The sequence below is a fragment of the Equus quagga genome, chromosome 3 (assembly GCF_021613505.1).
Source record: "Equus quagga isolate Etosha38 chromosome 3, UCLA_HA_Equagga_1.0, whole genome shotgun sequence".
Classification (NCBI taxonomy): Eukaryota; Metazoa; Chordata; class Mammalia; order Perissodactyla; family Equidae; genus Equus; species Equus quagga.
In genome coordinates this window covers 93,984,398-94,011,282 of record NC_060269.1, presented here as the reverse complement: position 1 = coordinate 94,011,282, position 26,885 = coordinate 93,984,398, and the positions used below count along the sequence as shown (strand labels likewise).

The window sequence follows — 26,885 nt, the reverse complement described above, 5'->3', positions numbered from 1 at the left end:
ATTCCCTCTGCCCTTTCTGCTCCTTTCCTCTTGCAAAACTGAAATACTGACCCCTGTGTGACACCTTCCCTGACTCCCTGTACCGTGCTAGAAGCTTCTCCTCCTCATTCCCACTTTGTTCCAGCTTCTACTATAACACAGCTCATTATATTATAATGCTTCAAGTAGAGTCCCATTTTCCACTAGATTGTGAGCTTCCCAAGCATGAGAGTCATGCCTGTTCCGTCTTGAATTGCCAGAACTGCAGGTTTTAGCACATGGTAGGTCCTGAATAAGCATCCTTTAGGAGCTTACATTTGTGATAAGGAAATAAAATACGTAGATAAATGGCAGATTGAACAACACCACCAAGCATTCTATGCTCTGTGCGCTGTGCGAGATACAGAACACAAAGACTACTGCTGTTCAGGGAGGGAGCCCAGCATAGGCTGGGGAGCTATACAGGTTTCTGGGGCAGGTGGGGCCACTGGTGATACATGTTGTGATATGGGAAAGGCCTAGTTTTTAGAAAGGAGGGAAGAACTACAGGATTAAAGACCCACATCTAGGACTGTATTCGGCATATTTGCAGGGATAGTGAGGAAATTGACCTAAACTGTATTTAGACATGGGGAGATACGGGCTTGGGAAACCATGCCATTTGTCCTGCATTCATTTGTTCAACAAATATTTATTGAGCAAATATTGTGTGTCAGGGAAGGTTCTGGGGACTTGGGATACATCAGTGAACAAAATAAAGATCCCTGCACACAGCACTTATAGTAAAGTAAGAAGACATGAAACGGTAGACATAATAAATCAATATGGTATCACGTTAGAAGGTGATGAGTGCTATGGAGATGTAAAAGGTGGAGAGCAGGGCAAGAGGAATTAGGAGTGGGAGACGTAATTTTAATTAGGATGCTCAGCATAGGCCTCATCAGGACGGTATGTTTGAGCAAAGACTTGAAGGAGATGAGGGAGTTGGCCATGCAGATTATCTGGGAGGAGGTTCCTGGCAAAGTTCCTGAGAGGGCAGCAGGGAGGACGGTGTGGCTGGAGTGGCATGAGCAAAAAGGAGGGTCATAGGCAATAAGGTGAAAGAAGTAAGAGATGAGTTAGGGCCACCATGTGGACCTTGTGGGCCAGTGTGTGGTCCTTGGCTGTCACTCCAGTGCAGCAGGAGCCTCTGCAGGGTTTGAGCAGAGGAGTAACACGATCTGCCTGACTTTCTGAAAGCAGGGGTCAAGCATGGACAGTTCCACCTAATTAAGTATTTCTGTTCATTAAGGGTTACTATTCACATTATACATGTCAACTTTCGTGTAATTCAAATATGGGATGCAAGGTCTCCTTTCCTGCTGGTCCAAGCTTTGCAAAAAGATAGAGATCACGTAGGAAAACTGCAGACATACAGACTTTCAGGGCGCGATGGTGCTTAGAAAGTAAACCCTGAAAGTTCGCATGGTTTGTCTAAAGTCGTACAACTGGCAGAGGCAAAGCGAAAGCAGGGTTAGACTGTCCTAGTCTCAGCCCGTGCCATTCCATGAAACTGACCCCAGGCTGTGTCCTGAAAGTTGTGTGTATTTATTTATTTACTAGCAACTCTCTTCTATCACTTTACTAATAAACAGATGTAAATAACACAAAATAAATGGTCGAAGAACGAGCATGGCGGGTGTGAGAACAGTTCACAGATTGCTCACAACAGTTATAATTAAGATTCACAGCCCTATGCTCTTCATTCAGTGGCTGGCAGCCTCCCAAGGGCCTTGAAGAATCTTCCTGAAGCTTCTGGATGTCTGGCTGCCTTCCAGGCAACCTGCCAGGGTTGGGCTGCTACTTGATGACAAGTGTGGGAAATGAAGGAGGTGAGGGCTACAAAACCTCCGTGTTCTTGGTGTCATGACCTGCAGAATCCTGTGCTCCTAGGAACAGGGAAATGCCCAGCGAGTAGTCTCCTATGAGAAGTGATGTTGTTCGTCAGCTTTATGAAGGGACGAGGCTCTAGATTTTGAGAGAGGAGCCCCAAAACTGACTGCTAATGAAATGGGGGTGGGGGCATGCACTGGAGTGCTGTCATTTACCCTTGAGACATTTGAGCCGCAGCTGACACGGTCACATCTTAGTAAATAAAAGCTTTCACAGTTGAGAATGCATTGAACAGGGTGTCAGTCAACAAGAAACACTAAAGAGAAATTGTCAAATAAGTTTCATGGAAATCTAAAGGAAGTGGCCAGTTCTGTTTTGTCTTCATGGGAGCCTTTTAGGTTTTTCTAAACAGTGCACCTTTCTCCGCTTTTCTCATGAAAAGGACTTGAATAAATGAAGTAGCTCTATTTAACCCCTCTGAATGATGCTCTGGGTTAGAATAATCAGTGATGAATTCCTGAAAATTGTCTTTGCAAACTCATAAAAGTTCTTGGATGCTGGGCACAAATACTGCATCTGAAAACTGTTTAATGAAGTAAGTGTGTCTCTGGGCAAGTAAATAATCTATAAATTCTTCCCTCTAACCACGGTCTGCTCTGCACGCTTCCAGGAAGGACTACTCAGGGGAGTACACCATCTACCTGATCCCGTGTACGGTGCAGCCCACACAGCCGTGGGTTGACCCGGGAGACAAGCCTTTGGCCTGCACTGCGCATGCCCCAGAAAGGTAGGGAAGTACAGTCTATCCTCATTATTTGTGAATTTGCCTTCTTGCTAAAATTTATTTGTAACTCCAAAATCAATTCTCGTGGTGCTTTCACAGAGTTCTTTGCGGACATGCATTGTGGCAAAATATTGAGACGCTCGACACACACATTCCCAGCTGGGATCGAGCAAGGCAACACCCTGCCGTCTTGTTTCAGCTCTCATCCTGTAAACACGCATCCTTTTCACGCTCTATTTAGTGCCATGTTTTTCAAATTTTTGTGCTTTTTGTTGGGGGTGTCACTATTTATAATGGTTCCCAAGCATTGTGCTGATGTGCTGTCTAGTGTCCTAAACACAAGGAGGCTGTGCTGTGCCTTAGGGAGTGTCAGATAAGCTTTGCTCAGGCATGGGTTTTAGTGTTATTGCCATGAGTTCTGTACTAATGAATCAACAATATCTATTAAATAAAGTGTCTGTAAACCAAAACATGCATAAAACAGGCTTAGATTTGTTTGTTTGTTTGTTTGTTTTAAAGATTTTATTTTTTCCTTTTTCTCCCCAAAGCCCCCCGGGTACATAGTTGTATATTCTTTGTTGTGGGTCCTTCTAGTTGTGGCATGTGGGACGCTGCCTCAGCGTGGTCTGATGAGCAGTGCCATGTCCGCGCCCAGGATTCGAACCAACGAAACACTGGGCCACCTGTAGCAGAGTGCGCGAACTTAACCACTCGGCCACAGGGTCAGCCCCCAGGCTTAGGTTTTGATCAGTGGATGAAAATGTTGTGACCAGTGGCTGCAGGAGCTCTACCCTGTATTTCCCCTTAGGACCAATGGTTCAGTCACCACTAATTCAGTGTTCACTGCAACTTTATAGAACGTAACTACTGCAAATAGCAAGAATCAACTGTACATTTACCCATACCCACCTCAGACCTGGGACTGTCTGCATTGTGTCATATGTTCAGTCAGCTAGGATTAATTTGGCCCTGATCCTGTGCTTTGCTCCAGCCTAGGCTTGGATATTATAGCAGAGGACTAAAAGTAACCTCTGCTGTCAGGCAGTTTTAGTCCAGGGCCACCTTTCCAGCAGCTGAGCAAAGGGAATAGAAAACACTCTGGGAGAAGATGCTGAGGACAGAATCTGACATTATCATTAAGAGAAGGCAGTTGGGAATGTGCCTTTCAAAGTAAGAGACTGAGAATTGGCTATTGGATTTGGCAGTATGGAAGTCGTCGATGACCTTGACAAAGGACAGATTCAGTGGACTGAGGGGGATAAAGCCTGACTGGAGTGGGTTCAAGAGAGAGAGGCAAGAAAGTGGAGACAACAAGGAAAAACAGTGTTTGAGGAGCTTGCTATAAAGGACATCAGAGGAGAAGGGCAGAAGCTGGAAACAGATGAGGGGTCAAAGGAGGTTTTATTTGTTTGTGTTTCAGGGTGGAAAATATTTCAGGATGTTTGTATGCTGGTGGGAATAACCCTCTTGGTCTATTAGGGGCAATTTGAAGATGCAGAGGAGAGAGGGAAAATCTGCAGGGCTAAGTCCTCGGGTAGGGCAGGGATAGATCCAGGATGTGAAGGGAAGGGCTCACCTTGGACGGAAGCAGAGCGCGTTCGTCCACTGAAAGAGGAAGGCAGGCAGAGTCTATGGATACAGGGGAGGGGAGAATTAGTAGATTGGGAGGGTAAGGATGACAAAGCAGACATCTGATTGAGTCTGTTTTCTCCATGAAATGAGAAGCCAAGCATTAGCTGGAAGTGAGGAACCCTCAGGTTTGGGAAGAGAGGAAGACGTAAAACAGAGTCATCTCAGAGAGTGAGAAAGTAAGTTTACTAGAGGGTTGTAGACAGCGGCAGATCCGGCAGTGCTGAGGGCCCAGTTGAATTGTCCTTAAATTACCGTATTACTGACGTAAGATAAACGGCACATATTTGAAGTATATACAATTTGGCAAATTTTGACTTACGTATACACTCCTGAAACATCACCACAATTACGATAGTGTGTATATCCATTTTCTCCAAAAGTTTCCTTGTGCCCCTTTGTGATTCCTCCCTCTCATCCCACCCTAACCTGCCCTTTTCCCCAGGTATCCACGCATCTGCTTTCTGTCACTACAGGTTAGTTTCCATTTCCTAGAAATTTATATAAATGGCATCCTACAGTATGCATTCTTTTTCTCTGGCTTCTTTCACTCAGCATGATTATTTTGATTCACCCGTGTTGTGTATATCAGTAGTCTGTTCCTGTGATTGCTGAGTCGTATTCCATGGTATGGGTGTACTGCAGTTTGTCTATCGATTCATCGGTTAATGGACGTTTGAGTTGTTTTTAGTTTTGGGCTATGATACATAAAGTTGCTGCGAACATACATCTACAAGCCTCTATGTGGACATATGCTTTCCGTTTTCTTGTGTAAATTCCTAGGAATGGAGTGACTGGATCATATGATAGATGTATGTTTAACTTCTTAAGAAACTCCTAAAGTGTTTTCCAGAGCGTTTATAAATGTGTCACAATGTATGTACATTCCTGCCATGAGTGTGTCAGTATTCCAGTTCCTCTGCATCCTGGTAAACGTGATCAGGGTGTCCTGGTGTGGTTGAAGAATTAACGAGTGGGAGTAAAAGAAGAGGTGAGATGGGAAGATACAAGGTGGCAGCTAGACAGTGAAGTTTTTAAAAATGAGATTTTTGGAGGTGGTGCATAGCAGGACTGTGAAGCGTAGGTGGCCACAGTGGGGTGGAGAACAAGTTCATTGGAGGTGAAGACGTCAAGGAACTGAGAGGCTAGGGTATCAGACGTTTCGTCCGTGTGGATGTTGAAATCACCAAAACTGATGGCAGGAGCACTGCTAGAGAGCACCGCAGTCAGCCAAATGACAGAGGGAGGGTGACCAGGAAAATGGTAGTTGGCTGCAATAAAGAAGAACAGAGGGCAAATCATCTGATGAGATATGCTGGGGAGTTTTTATTCATGCATTAAATCTTTTTAATTATGAAATATATTAGATATTCAGAAGATCATATATAGTAGCTACATAAAACCTCAAGAAATAGAACATTACGTAATATGAATTGTAACTGCAATGAATTGAATATCCCTTGGGCTGTGATACTGATGAAAAAATGAATAATAATAATTATCAGTGGTATTAATGACCATGTATGGAGTACAAACTGTGTGGTGGGCTCTGTACTAAGCTCTTAACATTTAATTCTCATTACAGTGATTTCCCACAAGACTGGTACTGTTATCTCCATTTTATAACTGATGAAACTGGGAGCCGAAGAAAAAAAAAGAAATAGAACATTTCCCAGTACCTTTTAAATACCCGCAGTGCCCCTTCCACTTGCACGTCCTCCCACCTCCTCACTGAGCCTGATATTTGTATTTATCATGCCCAGTTTTGGTTTATGGTTCACCTCATATTTACTTCTACGTGGTTTTACATGTCTTTGAACTCTATATAAAAATTTCATACTGCATGAATTCTCTCTGCGGCTTGTTGGTTTTTTTGCTCGATGAGTCATTTGTTGATTCATAAGGGAATCAACATTTGTCTTGATTCACGTAGCTGTAGTTTGTTTTCACTGCTTTAAGGTATTCATTGTAGGAATACTCCACAATTTCTTTGACCTCTCTATTTGGCTCATAATTCCAGATTCTCTCTATTACGAAGAATACTGTAAGCATCCCTTAATGTCCATGTGTAAGCAGAGTTTCTCCGGGGTAGGTGTTGGACTTTTTTTTTAAGAGGGAAGAGGAATAATGGTTTGAAAAATGGCAAAAGGAGTGAAGAAGACACCAACCTATCTCCTGGTGCTGTGTGGACATAGGAGGCTGCAGGGGAAGAGTGTTGTTGGGTATACTGAGTCTTCAGAATGGGATATCCTTGTCTTATGTCACAGAGATTATTACTTGTGGATTCCCCATTATTCCCAGGGTGACTTTCCCCTGGGCCTGACCTTGCTTTTGATCATCCATATGGATGCAATAGAACTACAACACATAAAATAATCAAGACCAACTTGGGGAAAATTCAGACTTAATTCTAAAGAATTATGTCTTATTATGCCTATTTTTGTGAGATCTGTCATACATTTGTTGTCCGCAGCCACAAAGGGCAAGGAATGACAGGTACCGCCAAGCCTACTTGGTTGTTTAAGCAATCCAAGTTTATTGATAAAGGGAAACAGAACGAGGAGCGGGGATAAAGGGGAACAACAAATTGGTACTTACGACATCCACACCACAATCAGCCGGGGAAGTCCCAATAGTTTGTACAGCAGGTGGGAGTGCCAATTGTCCGGGTCTGAGGCAAAGTGTCCTTTCCTCAGTGAGACTCCCAATTGTTCTGTGCTTGTGACTCCCTTTTATCCTAAGGTTTCTCTAGGTTCTGACTCACGGTTTTAGACAGTTGGATACTTTGAGTTATTTCTTCTTGTTCCCACAGATGGGGTGCTTCTATCTTTTTTGTTCCCACGGATGGGATGTTTCTAAAGTCTGGTCAGGTGCCCTTTGGGGTGGCCAGCCCAGACAAGGAACATGACGTAGGACATCTTCTTTGTAACTTGTGCCTTAGAGTCAGGGCCAAAGTTGGCCATCTTTGGCCCCGAGCCCAGACACATTCCTTCGCGTAGGGCCCAGGCCCAGTGTCCTTGGAAGGCAGGGAGGTCAGTGAACTCTGTACAACATTATAACCTTATAAATAATGAAAATCATCATCTCAAGTGCATTATTCATTCTTTTTAATCAATAAATATTTATTGAGTGTCTTAAGGGCCAGCCACTATATGGATTCTGGTAATACCAGTATCAGCAAGAAAAACCTATTTCCCTGAGTCAGATAATGAGCTCTTGGTGCAACTAATGGTTATATCAAAGCTGTTGAAGCACCGTCAGCCCTGGCTTGTATGGGTTTCTCCTAAACCCCAAGTTCCTCTTACACATCAACCGTCTCAAATCTGCCCATGGGAGTACATTCAATTGAAAGTAAGGAATGGTCAGATGGACTCTATTGGAAGAGTAAAACATTGAAATTATCACTCATGCATTATTCTTTAACAAATAAGTGTTTCAGGAGCTTGGCTAGCATTGAAGATACAATGGTGAGCAAATAGATATGGACAGTGACTATGGAACCTGTAAGGGGTGAAGCAGACTTTGATCAGATAGCCAGGCACATTTAAATAAAATATCAAACTATGGTAAGTACTATGAAAGAAAAGTGCACAGTATAATGAGGACAAATGATAAGGGATCTGACCTAGCCTGGAAGGGAAGAGAAAGAGGGTAAGCTTCCTAAAGAAAGCAGTGTTTGAATTGAGATCTGAAGAATAAGTAAGAGTTAACTAGACAAAGGAGGGTGGATAGAGAAGGAGGGAGTGTTCCAGTGGCATGTCCAGCAAAGTCAGAGTCAGGACACTTTAACATCATTATCGCTAATCTCAAATCAGCCCTAAGGGCTTCCCAGCAAAGTACAATGGCTCCCTAACCAACAGTTTCTCTCACTCTTAACTATTTATTCCTTCTTCTTCCCACTCAAACCTGCTACATCTCCCCTGTCCTCACCCTCAGCTGATTACCTTATGCCCTATTTCACAAAACAAGCAGAAGAAATCAGAACAGAACTGACACAAGCTCCACCGACATATCTACCCACCTTCATGCATGTGTGTATATATACCTCTTAGTGTGAATGGACAGCCCCAGTTCCTATCCAAAGCCAGCCTTGTACACGAGAACCCAAACCCTCTTGTCTACTTTAAAACATCTCACGAGCAATTCTCGTCTCTCTATGAATCACTCCAATCAACATAAAAACATGTGAACTTCTCCCATCTTTCTACTCCCGTTTTTCTCTCCTTTTACTTCAAGATGTCCCTAAAGACATCTTGAGTGAAATTATAACTCAAGGTATTTGATATCTTGAATGATCACAGCCTACCTGGCAATTGTCCTGGTCAGAACCACTATGATCACTTACCTGGACTACTGCGGTAGACTCCTAACAGGTCACCTGCTTCCACCCTCCAGTCTGTTCTCAACACAGCAGATCCTGCTCCCTTCCTCAGAACCCTTCAACAGTTTAAGTAAAACCCAAAGGCCTTATAGTATGGACTGTATATGAAATTTGCCAAAATCACAGTTTCCAACTTATCTCCTTCCATCATCTCTTGAGCCCACTCCAGTCAGACTTCGGCTCACGCCCTTCAACCCAGCTTGCTCTTATCAAGTTATCAAGGTCAACCAACGACTGCGTCTTACTAGATCCAGGGGTTGAGTCTGTCTTCATTTTTGTGATACTTGGCAGCTTTTAACAGTTGTTCAGTCTCCTCTTTGAAACACTTTCTTCACTCAGCTGGAGAATCACTCTCTGTAGGTCTTTTTCCTACTCCACCAGCTTTTCCTCACTGCTTGCTCTGCTGGTTCCTTCTCTAGTCCGTAGTCTTTGAATTTGGAGGGCCCTAAGTCTCATGCTTGAACAGTCTCTTTTCAGTCTATTTTTGCTTAGTGATCTCACTCTTCATTCATTAAAATTTTAAATATAAGTGAGCACCTCCACCCCAGGGCTTACCTCTCAAATTCAGCCTTGTCCATCAAACTGACAGCTCAGCACTGAGCTCTCTTATAGGCCTCTCAAGTTGAACATGCCTGTAACTGAATCATCTTCCTCCACCAAATCTATTCCTCCTGCAGTTTTCCTATCTCAGGTAAGGGCAGCTCCAACCTTCTAGGTCAATTGGCGAACTACAGGCCACAGGCCAACTCGAGCTCATTGCCTGATTTTGTAGTCAAGTTTTCTTTTGGAACATGTCCACATCCATTCATTTATGTATTGTCTGTGATCGCTTTCATGCTACAAAAACAGAGTTGAGTAGTTGCAACAGATAACACATGGCCCACAAAGTCTAAAATATTTGCTATCTGCCCATTTACAGAAAAAGTTTGTCCACCCGTGTTCTAGATGCTTACACCCAAATCCTTGAAAGCATTCTTGACTCCTCTCCTACTCTAGGACTCTTATACCCCACATCTGATCTGTCAGCCAAACTTAAGGGCTCCCCTTTAAAATATATTAAGAATCCAATCATTCTCATGGCCTACCTGGCAACCACCCTGGTCAGCACCACTGTCATCACTTACCTGGACTACTGCGGTAGACTCTTAACAGGTCACCCTGCTTCCACCCTCCAGTCTATTCTCAGCACAGCAGACCCCACTCGCTTTCTCAAAATCCTCCAGCAGTTTAAGTAAAACCCAAAGTCCTTAGAGTATGAGGTGAGACTAATGTGGCCTCCAGTTACCTCTCTAGTCTCATCTCCCTCACTCAGTTCATTTCGGCCACTCTGCCTGATTGCCTGAGTGAATAGTTGTTGAATAAGTGAGCCCTGAGGCAGTAGAGAACAAGTCAAGAGACCTAAAGAAAGCCAGCCTGGCTGGAGGAGCCCTTACCTGCCAGAGGCAGAGAAAGAAAGAGCAGATTCAAAAGCCTGAGGAAGAAGGCCAGAGGTGTTGGAGTAAGGGGTGAGGCAAGAGAATATTGTCTAGCGCTGTCTTCAGGAGTGGGATGTAAGATAAATAAGTTTTGATCAGGTTAAAAAAGTGAAAGTCTCAGAGCATGCAGATCTGGGAAGGAGGAGTCTTGGCAGAGCAGCATGGCAGCGAGCCCTTTAGCAATCAAAGAGCAACTTTGGGGGCCTTCAGAATGAAAGGGCCAGAAAAAACAGTATTGGAGATTTCTGAAGACAAATTAGATTATTCTTGTTCAAAAGAGCAGATTAACCTCACAATGACCCGAACTAATCAAGTCCCTCTCCTACACGCATCTCTTTACTCAATAAATATTTAGCACTTACCACAAAGCTCTGTTCACAATCCTAGGAAGGGTGGGAAAGGGAAGGCAGCTTGAATGACGTAGATAAAGTTGACCTGCTCTCAAGGAGCTCTTGTTTCTTCCTCATTTAGATTCCTGATACCCATTGCATTCCAGCAGACCAACCGGCCGGTACCAGTTGTGTATTCACTCAACACTGAATTTCAGCTCTGCAATAACGAGAAGGTGTTCCTAATGGATCCCAACACATCTGATATGTCACTGGCAGAAATGGATTACAAAGGGGCATTCTCAAAAGGTAAGTCATTTCCTTCCCCTGCAGAAAGAGACTCTGGCTGGACTTGAGAAGCTTTTGGATAAGTCTCTGGGCTAACATCTCTGCTCATCAGCTTTCAGTCAGCTCTCCAGTGAAGATCCCCTGGGGTTGGTTCCAGGGCAGACAAGGTTTAGCCAAGGAAGAGACCCATATTCTGTCTTCATGTTGTTCCAAGTAAGATCACATACTTGGCACTATAATGTTTGGCAGTGTGGTAGGTAGAAAAGCACTGGTCTGAGTGGTAAGAAGACTGGAATTTCCAATCAGATTCTAATACACAATCTAGGTTTGGATAAGTTGCTTTATCTCTCAGTTCCTCAGAAAGATTGCAATATGACCCCTACGATCTCCCACCCTCAAAGGTATGCCAAACATATATGTACTTTCCATCGTATGTGGAAATAGTCCCTCTGCCCCATCTTTGCCGCAAACGTCATTCCCTTGACCTTTCAAAGGGCCGGCTCGCTCTTCTCTTTCAGATCTCTACTTAAATGTTAACCTCCTCAAAGGGGCTTTCCTTGACCAAACCAGACAATCTAATGTAGGCCTTCATATTTTTCACTTTTACAGAATGCTGTTCATTTTTTATAGTACTTATCACAAATTTTAATATTAGAATATACATATTATATATTTATTTATTGCCTGTCTCTACCGCTAGACTGTAAGTCCCACGAGAGTAGAGATTGTGAGCAAAATCAAATTGGCACACCATATCACCAAGGCCTAGGTGCTCAGTAAATATTTGTTAAATGAATTGATCAGTTATCTGCCATTCCTTTCTCAATTGCCCCTTCTTCCTTTTTCTTCTCCCTTTTAATCTTCTCCTCTTAGCTGAGTCTTTTCTCTCATCCTAAAGACACATTCAAGTCCTGCCCATAACAGAAAAAAAAAAAATCCCTCAACCCTACCTCCCCCTCAAACTTCACCCCATTTTCTCCTTTTCTTTTCTCTGAGAAACTTCCTGAAGGAGTGGGGAGCACACACTGCCCCAGGGCCCTTCTTCACAGTCACCCCTTTGTCCATCTGCTGCAGGCTGGATTTGTCCTGCCACTACTCCGAACTCTCTCTCTCATCAGCACCAAATTCATGGGTTTTGACACTTTTCCCCTGTTTGGTTTCCTTTGCACTGGCTGCACGTGATGCTGTCTTGCCTCTCTGACCTCTTCTCACTCTCCTCCCTGGGTCTCTGTCCTCTGCCCCTTCTGTATTGTTGTCCCCAGGTTCGATACTTGGCTCCTGTTCTCACTTCAGTGCTGCCTCTGGTCATCCCCATGGCTTGGCCCATCTCTTAACTCTGAATTTCCTATACTCCTACTACTCCACAGCCATGCCATAAAATCTGACCTTATCCCTGATCACTCCTGAGCTTCATTTCCACATTTCCACATGCGGATCCAGAACTACTGAACCTCTCCAAGTGGATTGTCTTTCAGACATCTAGAGATGTCTAGAACTGGGTTTCTCTCCTCAGCATGCTCCACCCACACCCACTGCTCCAGTGACTACATCACCATGCTCCAGGTGGCCCAGCCAGAAGCCTCAGGGTTATTCTCAACGTCTCCTTGGTCTCCCACATCCCATATGTCGTTAAGAGGAATGGATCCGACTCCTAGACATTTCTTGAATTCATCCCCTTGCCTCATATCTATATTTCGAAACCTCTCTCTCACTAGAACATTAAAATAGTCCCCTACCAGGTCTCTTTGACTCTCATCTCTTTGTTTTTGCTCATTCTCTGTATTTCTGAAGCCCAGGTGTGTTGATATTATACCCCTGCTTAAAACCTTCCTGTGTTCCCTATTGCTTACATACTCAAGTCCAGAATCCTCAGCATCATTAGTCTGTCATCCCAGGAGTGTCTCCTGCCAGAGCCTCTATACATCCTCCACACTCCAGTCACACTGACTTACACAGTGCCACCTAGTAATGCTCTGGACAAGCATTTGGAGTTAGACGGATTTCTGCTCGGTCTTCTCCCCCGTGTCACAGTTGTGAAACGTTGGACAAGTTATTTGAAATGAGGATAATTGAACCTATCTCCTGGGCTCTTGGGAGGATTAGTTAAGGTAGCATAGGTGAAACAGGCACTAAGGAAACAGTAGTCACCCGGACTCATACCCTTCCATATTCAGTATTCTGTACATGGAGTTTCTTTTGCCTAAAATGCTCTCCCTGGCCTCTCCCTCCCATCTCGAATGCTCTCTCTGACAAATGCCTACTCATGTTTCAGGATCCTGCTCAAATATCGTCTCCTCGTAAAATCTTTCCATTTCTGTGCTCAGCTATATGCTCATTTAACATTATGTACCTTCTTCTGTTGTGGTTCATAACTGCATATAGTGTTGCAGTGGTTGATAGTGTGGATTTTAGAGGCAAAGTACCTTGACCTTGAATCCCGCTGTCACCATTTACTAGCTTTGTGACCTTCAATAAGTCCCTTAACCACTCAGTGCCCTGATTTCCTCATCTGTAAAGTTGTGAGCACTACATGAGTTCTTAGGTGGGAAGGCTTAGTATAGTTTCTAGCAAATTGTTGAGTTTGATAAATGGTAACTATTTTCAACAATTGCTCTGTTTTTATTTCTGTCCTCTCAAATGCATCTCACTCACCTTTGTACCCCCTGCCAGTAACAAAGTGCTTAGCTCACCTTAAACACTTAATTAATGCTTGTTGAATGAAAGAAGCAGTAAATGAATGAATGTGTGTTTGAGGGGCACATGGAATCATAGAGCTCTTCATAGACAGGTTCTTTTGATTCTAAGGGAGCATGTTAAATCCTTTCTGTCCTTGACATATCTTTCCCTTAATCTTAAAGTCTGAGCTAATTCATGCCTCTCAATCTTTTCAGGTCAGATCCTTTACGGTCGAGTACTTTGGAATCCAGAACAAAACCTTAATTCTGCTTACAAACTCCAGCTGGAGAAAGTCTATCTTTGTACTGGCAAGGATGGCTATGTGCCTTTCTTTGATCCCACGGGGACAATCTACAATGAAGGGCCACAGTATGGATGTATTCAGCCAAACAAACACCTAAAACACAGATTCCTGCTGCTGGTATGCTAACTGTTAGTTTTAGGTGGCTGATTCTCAAGTGGATTTCCTCAGCTATGAATTCTGCCTATAGCATAGAACCCTACTTTCGATGGGTTTCTCTCTATATGTATCGTTGTTGTTGTTTCTCTCTGATATGCTAGTACGTATTACTAAATGTGATGGTTATGGTGGGTAGCAAGACAAGCTATTATTGATCTTTCAGGAAGAGGAAAGTCTAGGCCAGTTTTTCTCAAAGTATGGTCCATAGACCCCTGAATATCCTCAATAAAGATCTTCCATGACTTGTGATGGGGTTACATCCCAATAAACCCATCATAAGTTGATAATGTCTAAGTCGAAAATGCTTTTAACCCACCTCACCTACCCAATGTGGTAGCTTAGCCTATCCTACCTTAAAGGTGCTCAGAACACTTACATTAGCCTACAGTTAGGCAAAATCAGCTAGCACAAAGCCTATTTTACAATAAAGTGTTGACTGTATCAGGTAATTTATTGAATACTGTACTGAAAGTGAAAAACAGAATGCTTGTGTGGGTACAGAATGGTTGCAAGTGTATCAGTTGTTTCCCCTCGTGATTGCATAGCTGACTGGGAGCTGTGGCTCGCTGTCACTGCTGAGCATCACAAGAGAGGATCATGCCATATGTCGCTAGCCCAGGAAAAGATAAAAATTCAAAATTCGAAGTGCCATTTCTGCTGAATGCACGTCACTTTTGCACCATTGTAAAGTCAAAAAATTCTAAGTCAAACCATCATAAGTTGGGGACCATCTGTGCTCTTTCAGGGAGTCCACAAGATCAAACCTACTTTCATAATAATATAATGGTGCTTGCCTCTTTCACTCTCATTCCTTCATGAGTGTAGAGAGTATGAAAAGTTTATTAATATAGTTTCAGATTCCACATTGTAACTATTCTTTAAAAAATACCGCTTATGGAGTTTTGATTTAGTCTCAAAAAAGAAGATCCACAGTTATCTGAAAAGTCTATTAAAACTTTCCTCCCTTTTCTACCTACATGGCTGTGTGAGGCCAGATTTTCTTCATATACTTCAGCCAAAACAACATATCACAAATGATTGAATATAGAAGTTATGAGAATCTAGTTCTTTTCCAGAGATTTGCAAAAACATAAAACAATGTCAGCTCTCTTTTGGGAATGCAAGGGTAAATATGGATATTTTCACAAAAAAATGTTACTTATGTTAACATGTAATGAGTTTTTCATTGCCATTTTAAGATGAATTAGTAAATAAGTATTTTTAATTTTTCAGTGTTAATTTTAATATGGTAAATATTGATAGATATAAACCACAAAAACAAAAGACTTTTGGAGTCCTTGATTTTTAAGTGTATGAAGGTTCCTGAGACCAAATAGCTTGAGGGTTATTGGTCTGGGCTATCCCACTCATGTTTTTAGATCACAGAGGCCACCAGTGTCCTCCTTTGAAGAAGGGCAGTGGGTGCCTAGAGGCATAGTGGACAGTAGGCGAGAGCACATACTCTCCTGACCCAACCCAAGGCGGGGTGGTGAGAACCTTTCTCCTCCCGGTGACCCCCACCTACAAGTTCAGTGGTTCCATCTTTCTAAATCTTGCATTTGTGTTTTCTGAAATTCCAGGACCGCAGTCAGCCAGAGGTAACTGACAGGTACTTCCATGACGTGCCCTTTGAGGCCCACTTTGCTTCCGAGCTGCCTGATTTCCATGTGGTCAGTAGCATGCCAGGTGTGGATGGATTCACCTTGAAAGTAGATGCACTCTACAAGGTGAGTGTGGTGAGAAGAATGGAAGCATAGAACCAAGGCCACTTTAAAGGTTGCGAAAAGGAGGACAATATCATCTTGTAACGTCAGTTTCTTTTTATACCGTTCTTGCTAACTGGTCTTTTTTGTTGTTGTTAAGCTTATCATTCACCCAAAATTTTCACCATCTATCCCCAATGGACCAAAGCAATGATAAAATTCTTCAATTTGCATATAGTCTCTTGTCACTGGGTGCATCAGGGGTGCGTACGACACTAGTTTCTCCTAAATTCTTTTATAGTCCCTGCCTTTTTGGCTCTATGCTGCACCAGCTGACTTCACAGGCATGTGGAAAACATTTAACAAAATCGTAAATACTATACAGCAATTCAGAATGGCAAGAATTACTAGTCTTTTATATGCAAAAATACTCTCCAGTAATAAACATGAACTTCTAAGATCAAATTCCACTTATTTCTATCTCCAAATAGTAATCCATGACCTTGGATTTCAGAACTGCTATCGTTCTGCAGAAGTTCTTGCAAAGAGGGTTTCGATGGGGGCAGATGAAAGGAAATAAAACGCTTGATGACATAACTGCTCAGGGGATGATCCAGGAAGTGTTCAGATTTAGCAAATTTTTGTCAAGTGTCTGTGTATTCTGCACAGAGTAGGTGTTTAGTGAATGTTTGCTGAATGACTCTATTTTAGCTGAAGTTCATCAATAAATAGTAAATTAACATAACAAACTATTGAAGATCACTAGGAATAAATGTGGTTATTAATACATTACTTCACTGCTATCAATCAAAACCAATAATCATAAGCATTCACTTAGCTAAAGAAACCCTGAAAGATAAATTCTTAGGACTATTCCATGCACAGGAAGGGAAACAGAAAAAATTGTAAGTAGCTGTCCCAACACCATCCTAATTTGGAAATAAAGCAGAGCCCATAATATTTGGTTCAGTTCTTTCTTAGTAGACACCAACCATTGTTTATGCTTTTCTTGAAACCATTTCTCTATGAAGGCTTGTGGTGGCAATTGTCTTTCCATTTCCTTTCTTCAAGGTGATCTGTGGGCAACAATGACACATTGGGTTTGTCTCCCTGTCTTACTCTTCCTGCAGGTGGAAGCAGGACACCAGTGGTATCTCCAAGTTATCTACATCATTGGCCCTGACACCATCTCAGGGCCCCGGGTCCAGCGCTCTCTCACGGCCCCTCTGAGGCGCAACCGAAGGGACCTGGTGGACTCCAGTGGCCGGCTGACCCTTGACGATTCCCTCATCTATGATAATGAAGGGGACCAAGTCAAGAATGGTACCAATATGAAGTCCCTGAATCTGGAGATGCAAGAGCCAGTTGTGGCTGCTTCTTTATCCCAAACTGGGGCATCCATTGGCAGCGCCCTTGCTGCCATCATGCTTCTACTTCTGGTGTTTTTGGTGGCTTGTTTCATCACCAGGAAGTGCCAGAAGCAGAGGAAGAAACCACCCACAGAGGACATTTTGGAGGAATACCCTCTGAATACCAAGGTGGATGTGCCCAAGAGGAGCCCAGACAGGTTGGAGAAGAACATGCACAGACAGTACTGCACTGTGCGCAATGTCAACATACTGAGTGAGACCGAGGGGGCTTACGCATTCAAAGGTGCTAAAGTAAAAAAGTTGAATCTGGAAGTCAGAGTTCACAACAATTTACAAGATGGAACAGAAGTTTAATGGAAGAGACCCATGTGTATTTTTTTCTAAAATCATTTTTATGAAACAGGAGAAAATACTGGTATTTTTGTAATCTTGCAGATTAAAAAGGGAAAACTATAGCTTTGAGTGGCGGAAGGCACACATCACATGCATCCACTCACAACTGAGCTACCTCATTAAACAGAGAACCACTGAGACCCCCAGAGTATTGGAGTAGTTCTTTCTGTGGAGCCCTTTAAGAGTCTCAGCAGCTACAATTGCTCCTTCTGTAAGGCCGATCTTAGAAAGCGGGTGCTTTAGTGTTAGGACATGGGTTAGACTGTTAGGTTAGCTGATGGAGTTCAGAGGACTGGGGAAGGTACAGTGGTGGGTTCAGGGCCTTTGGTTTTCTCCTGCACCTCCAGCTTTCTCCTACCAGGGCCTTTCCTGGGCCTCTGGACTGCAGAGTTCAAATTGCTGTCACCCAGATTCCATTCAAAATTCTGCTCATCAGCACAACCTATATATCTGCTCATTGTATCCACTGGAGCCTGCACTCCATGGCCTCCAACTCTACTTTGCATTTCCAGAGTCCTTTTCACCTGGGGGTTAAGGCCTCTAGACTAGAGCACTTCCCCGCAACTCACAGGAGAAACCTTGGTCCTCTCCTGGGGACATCAGGCACAATGGAACCCCCTTTACAGAGGGGGACACTAAAACCTGGAGAAAGGAGGGGCCTGGCAAGCACCTCAGAGCACATTAGTGACGTGCTCTGCACCTAGGCCCAGGGAGATGTCCTTGTGCTCTGCTGGTTTACACTTCACTGAGGATGCATCATGACATCCCTCCCTGATGAAGGATGCTGCAAAACAGTATCACTGCACCTGGCCTTTTTATTCTACATTGCCATGGATGCTTGAAAAACCACCACACTGCCTGCTACCCCAGGCTTTGCCCAGTCCAATAATAGACAAGCCCGTGGGCTTTGCTAGCTGTGGGTTTTTTATTTTGCTAGGGTTTCAGGAAAGTAAGTGATTCATTTGAATAAAGCAAATTAGGAGAAAGCCCAGGTCAGGGTGAAGTCAGAGATATTAGATGCCACCTAGTACTCACAGCAGATAAAGCACTAGTACTCGCGGCAGATAAGGTATGAGTACTCGCAGCAGGTAAGGCACTAGTACTCACAGCAGATAAGGTACTAATACAGCAGATAAAGGCTCCGTTCCTGGTACAGTATTTCAGGGATTTCTCTTTTGGGGGTTTCTTTTCTGGTAGCTCAGGCATTTATTTTACCATCTTAGCACATGACAAGGCCATAAACATATGGCTTTAAAATGATATAGTGTTCAGATAGTAGCTTAATGATTTTGTATGTAGTGAGCACACAGCTTGCTTTTGTGTTTCTTTTTTGTTTCTGCCTTATTGGCAAAAACATAAGCATGTACATCATGTTGTTTTGAACTGGAAGCACAATTCCATTATTCAGGAGTAAACGACACGTTCTCTTCCAGATGCATCGCACACCATCATCACGGAGCATGTAACAGAGTGTTCACGTTGTGTAATATTTGTAGTAGAGTAATCCAAGCTCTTTGAGAACATTCCAAACTGGAAACACTTTGGTCCTAAAACCTAGACAGATGAACCGTGAAAGGTCTTAGGCATCTCTCCTAGGCTCCGAGCTCCTCGAGAGAAGGACCTGTGTGAGCATGCCTCTGGTTCTTCAGCAGTGCCTTGCACATAACAAGCACGCCTGAAATACTTGTTAAGCAATCAAATGAATGGTGTCATGGGTGAATGACAGAGGAATAAATTTAGGAAGGGGAGGTGAGAGAGTATGGTGGCAATAGCACAGAACTGTCTCTTCTACTTGGGTTATTAAATAATCTTGTTGGAACAAGAAGCACCACTTGACATAGGCGTCAAGCCGGCAGTGGTCTTGAGGAGAACTGAGCAGAATGGTCATGGTAATATATTAGCAGGAGGTGAGACTGTGCGACTCAGTCTGCAGAGCAGAACATTTGGAGGAGAGTCTGACCTAGCGTTCTGAGATGAGTGTAAAGTTTTCAGGGGAGGATGAATTGGAGTGAGTGAGCCCATGAAACTCCTGACTGGTCAGGTGCTACTTGAGACCGGCATGAGCAATTTGGGGCAGAAGTTCTGTGTCAACCTCATGAACATCCAGAATTGGTGTCTCATGGCTGGAGAGCCCATCAGCTGAGCATGGAATCTTCTCTAGAACAGCCCAGAAGGTTAATGCTAATTCTGCAAGGACAGGAAGCCAATCATTTGTGGAGCAACTTTTGATTTGCCTGTTATTTATAACTGCTCCTAGTGCCAGAGGGCATACACATTAAAGACACACCTTTCCATGTGCTCAAATATTCTTGCACATCCCTTCCATTACTACTAAATAGGACACACTCACGGGAAGAGAGCAGACAGGAGGCAGAATGAAGCTAGTGTGGGAAGGAATGGAGACGGAGATCTCAGAGTGCTCCTAGCATCCTCTATGGACATGGTCTTGAATGACAAGGCAGCGTTCTGTGAGGACCTTGAGATAGCGAATTATCTGTGTGAAAGGAAAGCCCTTGGAATATTCCTGTCTCTTTCTTTCTGCCCTTCCGCCCACTACATACACTTAATCAAATGCTCGTACTTCTCTAGACAATACACACTTGTTAACTAGAAACTGTTAAGAGATGTGAAGTTGAGATTCACTCCTTTGATACAGAATTTTCCATTTTGTTTATGTTTATACTTCATATTAGGGATCAGATAATTTGGCGACTGATGTGGGATTATATTTCAGTCAAAACTCTCCTTTCAATTTCTCTAACTTGCTCACTAATACCTTGTGTGTGCTTTACTAACCTTGTATACCATGCCTCGAGATGAGAAGGAACAAAAATCCCTCAGGGGTTGCTATTTGCCATCACATGCTGACTGTGAAGGTTAAAAGAAGGAAGAGTCTGCACCTTTTTTCTGCCTCACTACCCTTTTATTGTAACCCAGGCCTCCAGAGGACTCCTGCAGGTTCCTCGTGTTGGATGGGAAATAGTGTTGGAATGTGTTTGCGCAGTCTTATGATATTCCATCTCAGTGTCTTATAGGTATTCATTCTTCTTGGATACTACACACCTGCTCAGACTGAGTAAAACATTTGTGGTGCTGTCAACCTGATTTCTTGACTCTCAAATGATTTTTGTATTTCCAATACCAATTTGTGTGTTATGAATTTCTGATTTCTCCAATAGCATATGCCACTATATAAATTTATATTAATAAATGACAGTCTGGTTGTGGCCTTCTTTTTTTTTTTTTTTTTTTGCTATGTTCTTTCTAGATTATTTGTCTTATTAACATAGACATTGCCATTGAGATAGCAAAATCATTCTGAAATTTGAGGCCAAGTCTTTTGGAGAAAACCCTCCTAATGGGGTTGGATCTGAGACCACGTATTAACCATGCTAAGAACAAGAGGAAGAATAAATTAGGTATCTCTGGATCACCCTAGCTCTTCTTTTGCAATCACTTGAAACTCCAGGACAAAGAGGAGTAAATAAAATCTCCATGTGCAATACAACAGGATGATTATTTACACTATACTGATTATCATCAAACCTCAGGATGCTTGCTATAGTGTGACAATGGCTCTGTCCTTTTATGCACACGCAAAGATTTGTTAAGTATCTGTAACTAACCCTGGAGATGACCAAAGCTCCAAATGAGAGTTTATTGGTTTGTGAAGGGGGAAATGGCAGAGTCAGAAGGGAACTGAGCTCGGCATTCTGCAAGCCTGTGCATTTGTGTGACTTTCCCCTCTGGGGAACTGGTTTATGTTAAAAAAACAAAAACACCGCCAATGACCATGACCAGCAGGGCTCTGCTGGCACCTTTTCATGGCACAGTTGCAAACTCAGCAAGACTTGAGACAGCATCTTTTCATAAAATCTGGAGAAAGGACGCCACCACAAGTCTGGGATTTCCTTATGCTGCCAAGGGCTTAATGTAAACTTCACTTCCTCGCAGTTTCCTGTGATTGTCCCTTGCCTCACAGCAGGCTCTAAGCCCGGGAGTGCATTGCTGTCTGGCCCACAGAGAAGCTGTATTAGGCACCGATCTCTGAACTGTTAGAACTGGCTATGGAACTGCTCCCTGAGATCCGAAATGTTATGGCCATAAAATTTAAGAAACTTGGGGGTAAGTGGCAGAAAGTAAGTTCTCATTTAGACTTTGCAATATCTCATAGACTTTGAAGAAACATCCTAGAAGCAGGAGAGGGAGTCTATATTGACAATATCTTCTAAGGTTCAACCCCACTGCTGATTTTGTAGGTTAAAAACAGTCCGGTATCAGTAGTTTTATATGTCTCAACCTAATAGTAAGATGTCGCAATGTATAATAGAGATTCTATCCCCAAATGAATCTGCGAGAACTAACTGGGAGCCCTTTCGAATGGCAGACTGAGAGTAGCTGGTAGCCCAGCTAAAATTCTAGGGACAATGTCAGGAATGTACTGGGCATATCTGACATCAAGAGCAATGACTCCTTTACAATCTCTACTTATCCAAGCTCATAACAGCCCTATGCAACTGTTATAGATCATTGTCCTGGATAATTGTCTTTGCAAGTTCCACATGAATGCCAGAATTTCAAGTCTTTGCTAAAAGGCCTTCACAAGCAAGTTGATGTTACTTAAAAATGGTCCAAAGTTCCTGTAACTTGGATTTGATGGTTGTCATGAAAAATTCAGTCACAATTGATACAAAAAAAATAGACACATGCTGCAACCCTCCCCCAAAATACTAGCAGAATTTTGTCCCTAGGATCATTTTGGTTTAAGGCCACCAAGTTTTAAAACCAGTAAGTTATAAAAATTTATTAGAATTCCAGTCTCTGGGAGCATTTCCATAGATTGTTAAAAAACCAGCCATCTTTTAAAAAATCGTCTCCCTTAAACATCCTAAGGGATGTTTCCCAAATGAACCAATGCTCAATACTAGTGACTCACAAAAGTCTCCGTGTTGCTCGTTCTGTTTGTCCCCACACTGAGTCTCTGCCCTGTTTGTGCTCCAGGAAACTGACTTTCCTGCACTGCTTCTCTAGGGCTCTGCACTGCCTCTGGGTTTCTGGCCCAGATTGGCCAAATGGAAGAAGTTGGGGTGTGTCTATGCCTCCCCCCTGCTCCCCTCTGCCTTGCTGTGCTTTTGGCGGCACCTGCATCCCTCTCTGGCCACAGGCCCTGTTGAACAGTCCCTCTTGCTCAGTCCAGTTCTCGTAGGCTCTGATAACACCATCCCTCCCTTGCCCATGCGGGCCTAGAGGCTGTAATGATTTCATCCTGTTCCTGGTCCTCAGGGCTTCATCATCCCTGTGGGTTCCTTTAACTCAACCTGCCCACACTTCTGTAAATAGTCCCTTTTCTAAACTCTTTATTCAAACCCTTTGATTTTCTCTTCTGCCAGAACTCTTATACAGGTCCTTAAATACAGTGCCATTTGGTTACAGTTTTCTAATATAAATCAGAAATTAATTAAACACTTGAACTCAAATCATGTCTTAATTTTAAATTTGCCCATCATTATGGCCAGTGGCACACTGATACATGTTTCACAACCAGCTTTTGGAGTCAAAAGAAACCTGATTTGGAGCTTTTGCTTCTTTTCCTGTTGTATATGCCCTTCCACGGCAAATTCAACCCACCAGCATAATTTCACTGAACACAGAGTTGGGAAAAGATGCACAAGGACAAAACTTTATGTAGTATTCTATCACACAGATATAATAGATAACCTCAAGAACATCAAAATAGTAAAATGTAGTAAAATAATTAGAAGTGATTAATTTTGAGTACCTTTCTTTTTAACGTAATTTATTCAATTGTGTTTATTAATATAATTTTCATTAATGGCTGTGTTTAGCAACCAGCTTGCAAAATTCCTGAAAATTTAGCAGCTGGACCTTGCATGCCAAGCCATCTCAGCACACCAGCATAAGAGCACACCTATTTAACATTCACAACCACTTCGTCAATTAAATCCGCTTTTCTCAGTTCTTCCTTCATATTTTGCTATATATTTTAAATATACCTCAATAACTTTGCTCTAAAACCTTACATTTGACTCTCAAATTTCCCTGTTTGACAGAAAAGATTACATGGAAAATTAGCTTCTTATAATACTATCAAGTAGTTTTATGTATTCAGAATGGTGAAAATGTCATCAAATATTCGTTTCCAGATTCTTTTTCTGGATGACTATAAACCTGGTTTCTAGGATCCTAACATTATCATCTAACATATCCTTCTAAGAAAATTCATCCTTCGGGGGAACATATCAGTTTTATAACCATGCTATAGCATGATTCTCGTCTAAATGGTAATAACTGGGCAGTTGTTACAACTACAGAAACTAAAAAAATGGTTACAGTGTATTTTATTGTAAAGTTGCCATCCTGAAAGCAAAAAGATTAAACCTTAAACCTGGAACAATTAAAATAAATCCTAGATAAACACCACCTGTTACTCATTTTCTTCTGGATATAAATCCAGCCCTATTACTTCCTAGTTGCATGGAATACAACCTGTGGAAATTACTGAATTTCTCTGAGCCTGTCTCTGTATTTGCAAATTTTGCAAATTAATCACACCTAATTTAAGCTGGTTGGTAAGCATGAAATAAGACCACGTATGCAAAGTACGTTACTCAATGTCTGACATAAATAATAGGCTTTCAATAAATATCCCCCTCCCATCCCCATGCTAATGCCAGAATTTTCCAGGATGGCAGGTAAGAGTCTATTGTGGCGATGTCTGAATGGGAGTCATGGATTACAATGCAAAATGGAAGGCAGAACAGCGGCGTATTTTCTCTCTTGGCAGAAAACCCATCACTTTATTTATTTATTTATTATTGAAGTATAGTTGATGTATAATATTAGTTTCAGGTGTACAACATAGTGATTCAACATTTATATACATTATGAGATGATCGCCACAATAAGTCTCATGACCATCTGTCAGCATACAAAGTTATTATGATATTATTGACTGTATTCTCTATGCTGTACATGACATGCCCCTGACTTGTTTATTTTCTCACTGGAAGTTTGTGCCTCATCACTTTAGATCTGCAAATCTGGTGGGCTCCTGGTGTGCTGATCTTTTAAGCAGCTTTCTCCATTGCAGTTCCTCTTCCATTTAAGGAAGAATCTCCTCCTAAATCAGTGGTTCTCAAATGCTAGGGAGTGTCAGAATCACCTGGAGGGCTTATTAAAGCAACAGGTCTGGGTAGGGTCTGAGAGACTTTGCATTGCTTTCTTTTAAAAATTGGCCCTGAGCTAACATCTGTTGCCAATCTTCCTCTTTTTTTTTCTTCTTCTCCCCAAAGCTCCCCAGTACATAGTTGTATATTGTAGTTGTAGGTCCTTCTGGTTGTGCTGTGTGGCATGCTGCCTCAGCATGGCCTGATGAGCAATCCTAGGTCGGTGCCGAGGATCTGAACCAGCGAAACCAAGTCAACAAAGTGGAGCTCGTGAACTTAACCTGAGCCACTGAAGTGGAACACGAGAACTTAACCACTTGGCCACAGGACCAGCCCCAGAATTTGCATTTCTATTAGATTCCCAGGTCCTGGGACCCGGCTTTGAGGACCACTGTTCTAGTCTCAAATCACACACAGCAGGCCAACTGGGGCTTTTCCTCTGACTCACAGCAGCTGCTATGCTGGTTAAAGGAGAATGGCGTATTATCCTGCTGGAAGACTAGAAAAAATGAATTCTGACGGTTTAAGTTACTATAAATAAATCAAAAGTACAAACATCTAGATGACAATTCATTACCCCTAATCCTTTTCTTCAAGTTAATATTTCCACTAAAACTTTTCTCAGGATAACAGCAATGGAAGTAAAGCAAACTGACACCCTGATTGAGAAACACAAGGCACACCAATTTAAAATTTACAAGAAAGGAAGAATTCTTTCAAATGCTGGTGCTCCAGTCAGTTCACATTGCACTGCCTCCTTCCCTGACTGTCCCAATCTTCTTGGAGTTTTTTTTCTCCGAAAGCTACAATGTTTCAAGTCCTTTCCCCAGAACTTAGCATTATATACAAAAATTATAAAGCATCGTGAATTACTGACCTTAGTTTCATGTTTGTCTTGACCCCAATTAGATTGTAAACTCATTGATGTCTGAACTACATCTCGTTATTTCCTTTCAATCTTCCATAGCGCTTACCACAGTGCCTTACAGGTAGTGTGCAGTCAACAATATTTACTGATGAATTTTGATGGAAGTAACCCACATGTCTGCTTTGATCAAAAAATAATTGAGGGCCAGCCCCGGAGGCCTAGTGGTTAAGTTCAGCACACTCCGCTTCAGTGGCCCAGGTTCAGTTCCCGGGCATAGACCTACACCACTAGTCAGCGGCCATGCTGTGATGACGGCTCACATACAAAACAGAGGAAGACCGGCCACAGATGTTAGCTCAGGGCCACTCTTCCTCAGAAAAAACGAAAATGTAATTGAGAAAAGCAAGGTACAGAACTGTAAATACTATGCTGTCTTTTGTGTAAGAAAGGGAAGAAATAAGAATGTGTATTCGTTTGTGCTTGATTTTGCTTGAAGAAACAATGGAAGGATACATAAGAAACTGAAGAAAGAAAGTGTTTATCTGCAGGGGGCAGCAGAGAGTGGAAGGGAAGAGTGGATGAGGAGGAGGTAAGAGCAAGACTTTCTGATGTACTCTTTTTAGAAGTTGTTTTTTTAACTATGTGACCTTTTTAAGGAAGCTTTTCTTAGCAATGACCATGATATTCAATTAAAGTTTGGCTCTCATAGGATGATCAAACTGCTGCTTGGAGGGCAGCAGCAGACAACGCCCGTTGTGGGTCATGCCCAGAGAAGTGATTGCCCTATTGCTGCTGGAGCAGATTACCACAAATTTAATGGCTTAAAAGTGACACAAATTTATTATCTTACAGTTCTGGAGGTCAGAAGTCCGAAATGGGTCTCATCAGGCTAAAATCAAGGTCTTGGCAGGCTGTGTTCCATCTAGAGGCTCCAGGGGACAATCCATTTCCTTGCTTTCTCTGATTTCCAGAGGCCATCTGCATTCCTTGGATTGTCAGCCCTTCCATCTTCAAAGCCAGCAGTGACCAGCTGAGCCTTTCTCACTGTGCCATCTCGCTGCCCAGACTCTGCTTCCTTCTTCCCCATTTAAAGACCCTTGTCATCATGTTTGGCTTACTCAGATACTCCAGGATCATCTCTTTATATTCAGATCTGCTGATTAGCAACCCTAATTCCACCTGCAACCATAATTGTCCCTTGCCACGTAACACAACATATTCACAGTTTCCAAGGATTATGTGGGACATCTTTGGGGACCATTATTCCGCCTGCCCTATATACCTGTCACAATTTGGTACAGAATTTTGAACCAGAGAAGTCAGAATACCCAACCCCCTGCCCCTCTCTGCTGCTGCACATACACCAGCAGATTGCAGATGGGTCTCTTTTTTTTTTTTTTTTGAGGAAGATTAGCCCTGAGCTAACATCTGCCACCAATCCTCCTCTTTTTGCTGAGGAAGATTGGCCCTGAGCTAACATCTGTGCCCATC

General features: G+C 42.7%; 1 protein-coding gene across 6 annotated transcripts in view; it reads left to right on the top strand.

The window, feature by feature from the left end:
* FRAS1 (Fraser extracellular matrix complex subunit 1) overlaps positions 1-20,532 on the top strand; it is a 419,524-nt gene extending 398,992 nt beyond the window's left edge. For 5 of the 6 annotated variants that reach the window (XM_046656854.1, XM_046656853.1, XM_046656855.1 and 2 more), the window contains 5 exons: positions 2,522-2,638; positions 10,592-10,758; positions 13,629-13,834; positions 15,454-15,600; positions 16,707-20,532. In XM_046656854.1, the coding sequence (XP_046512810.1) occupies positions 2,522-2,638; positions 10,592-10,758; positions 13,629-13,834; positions 15,454-15,600; positions 16,707-17,300 (1,231 nt within the window). In that variant the 3' untranslated portion in view covers positions 17,301-20,532. Of the gene's footprint in view, positions 1-2,521; positions 2,639-10,591; positions 10,759-13,628; positions 13,835-15,453; positions 15,601-16,706 lie in introns of those variants that run through there. The other variant, XM_046656857.1, reaches the window with a different exon arrangement.
* The last annotated feature ends 6,353 nt before the right edge of the window (positions 20,533-26,885 follow it).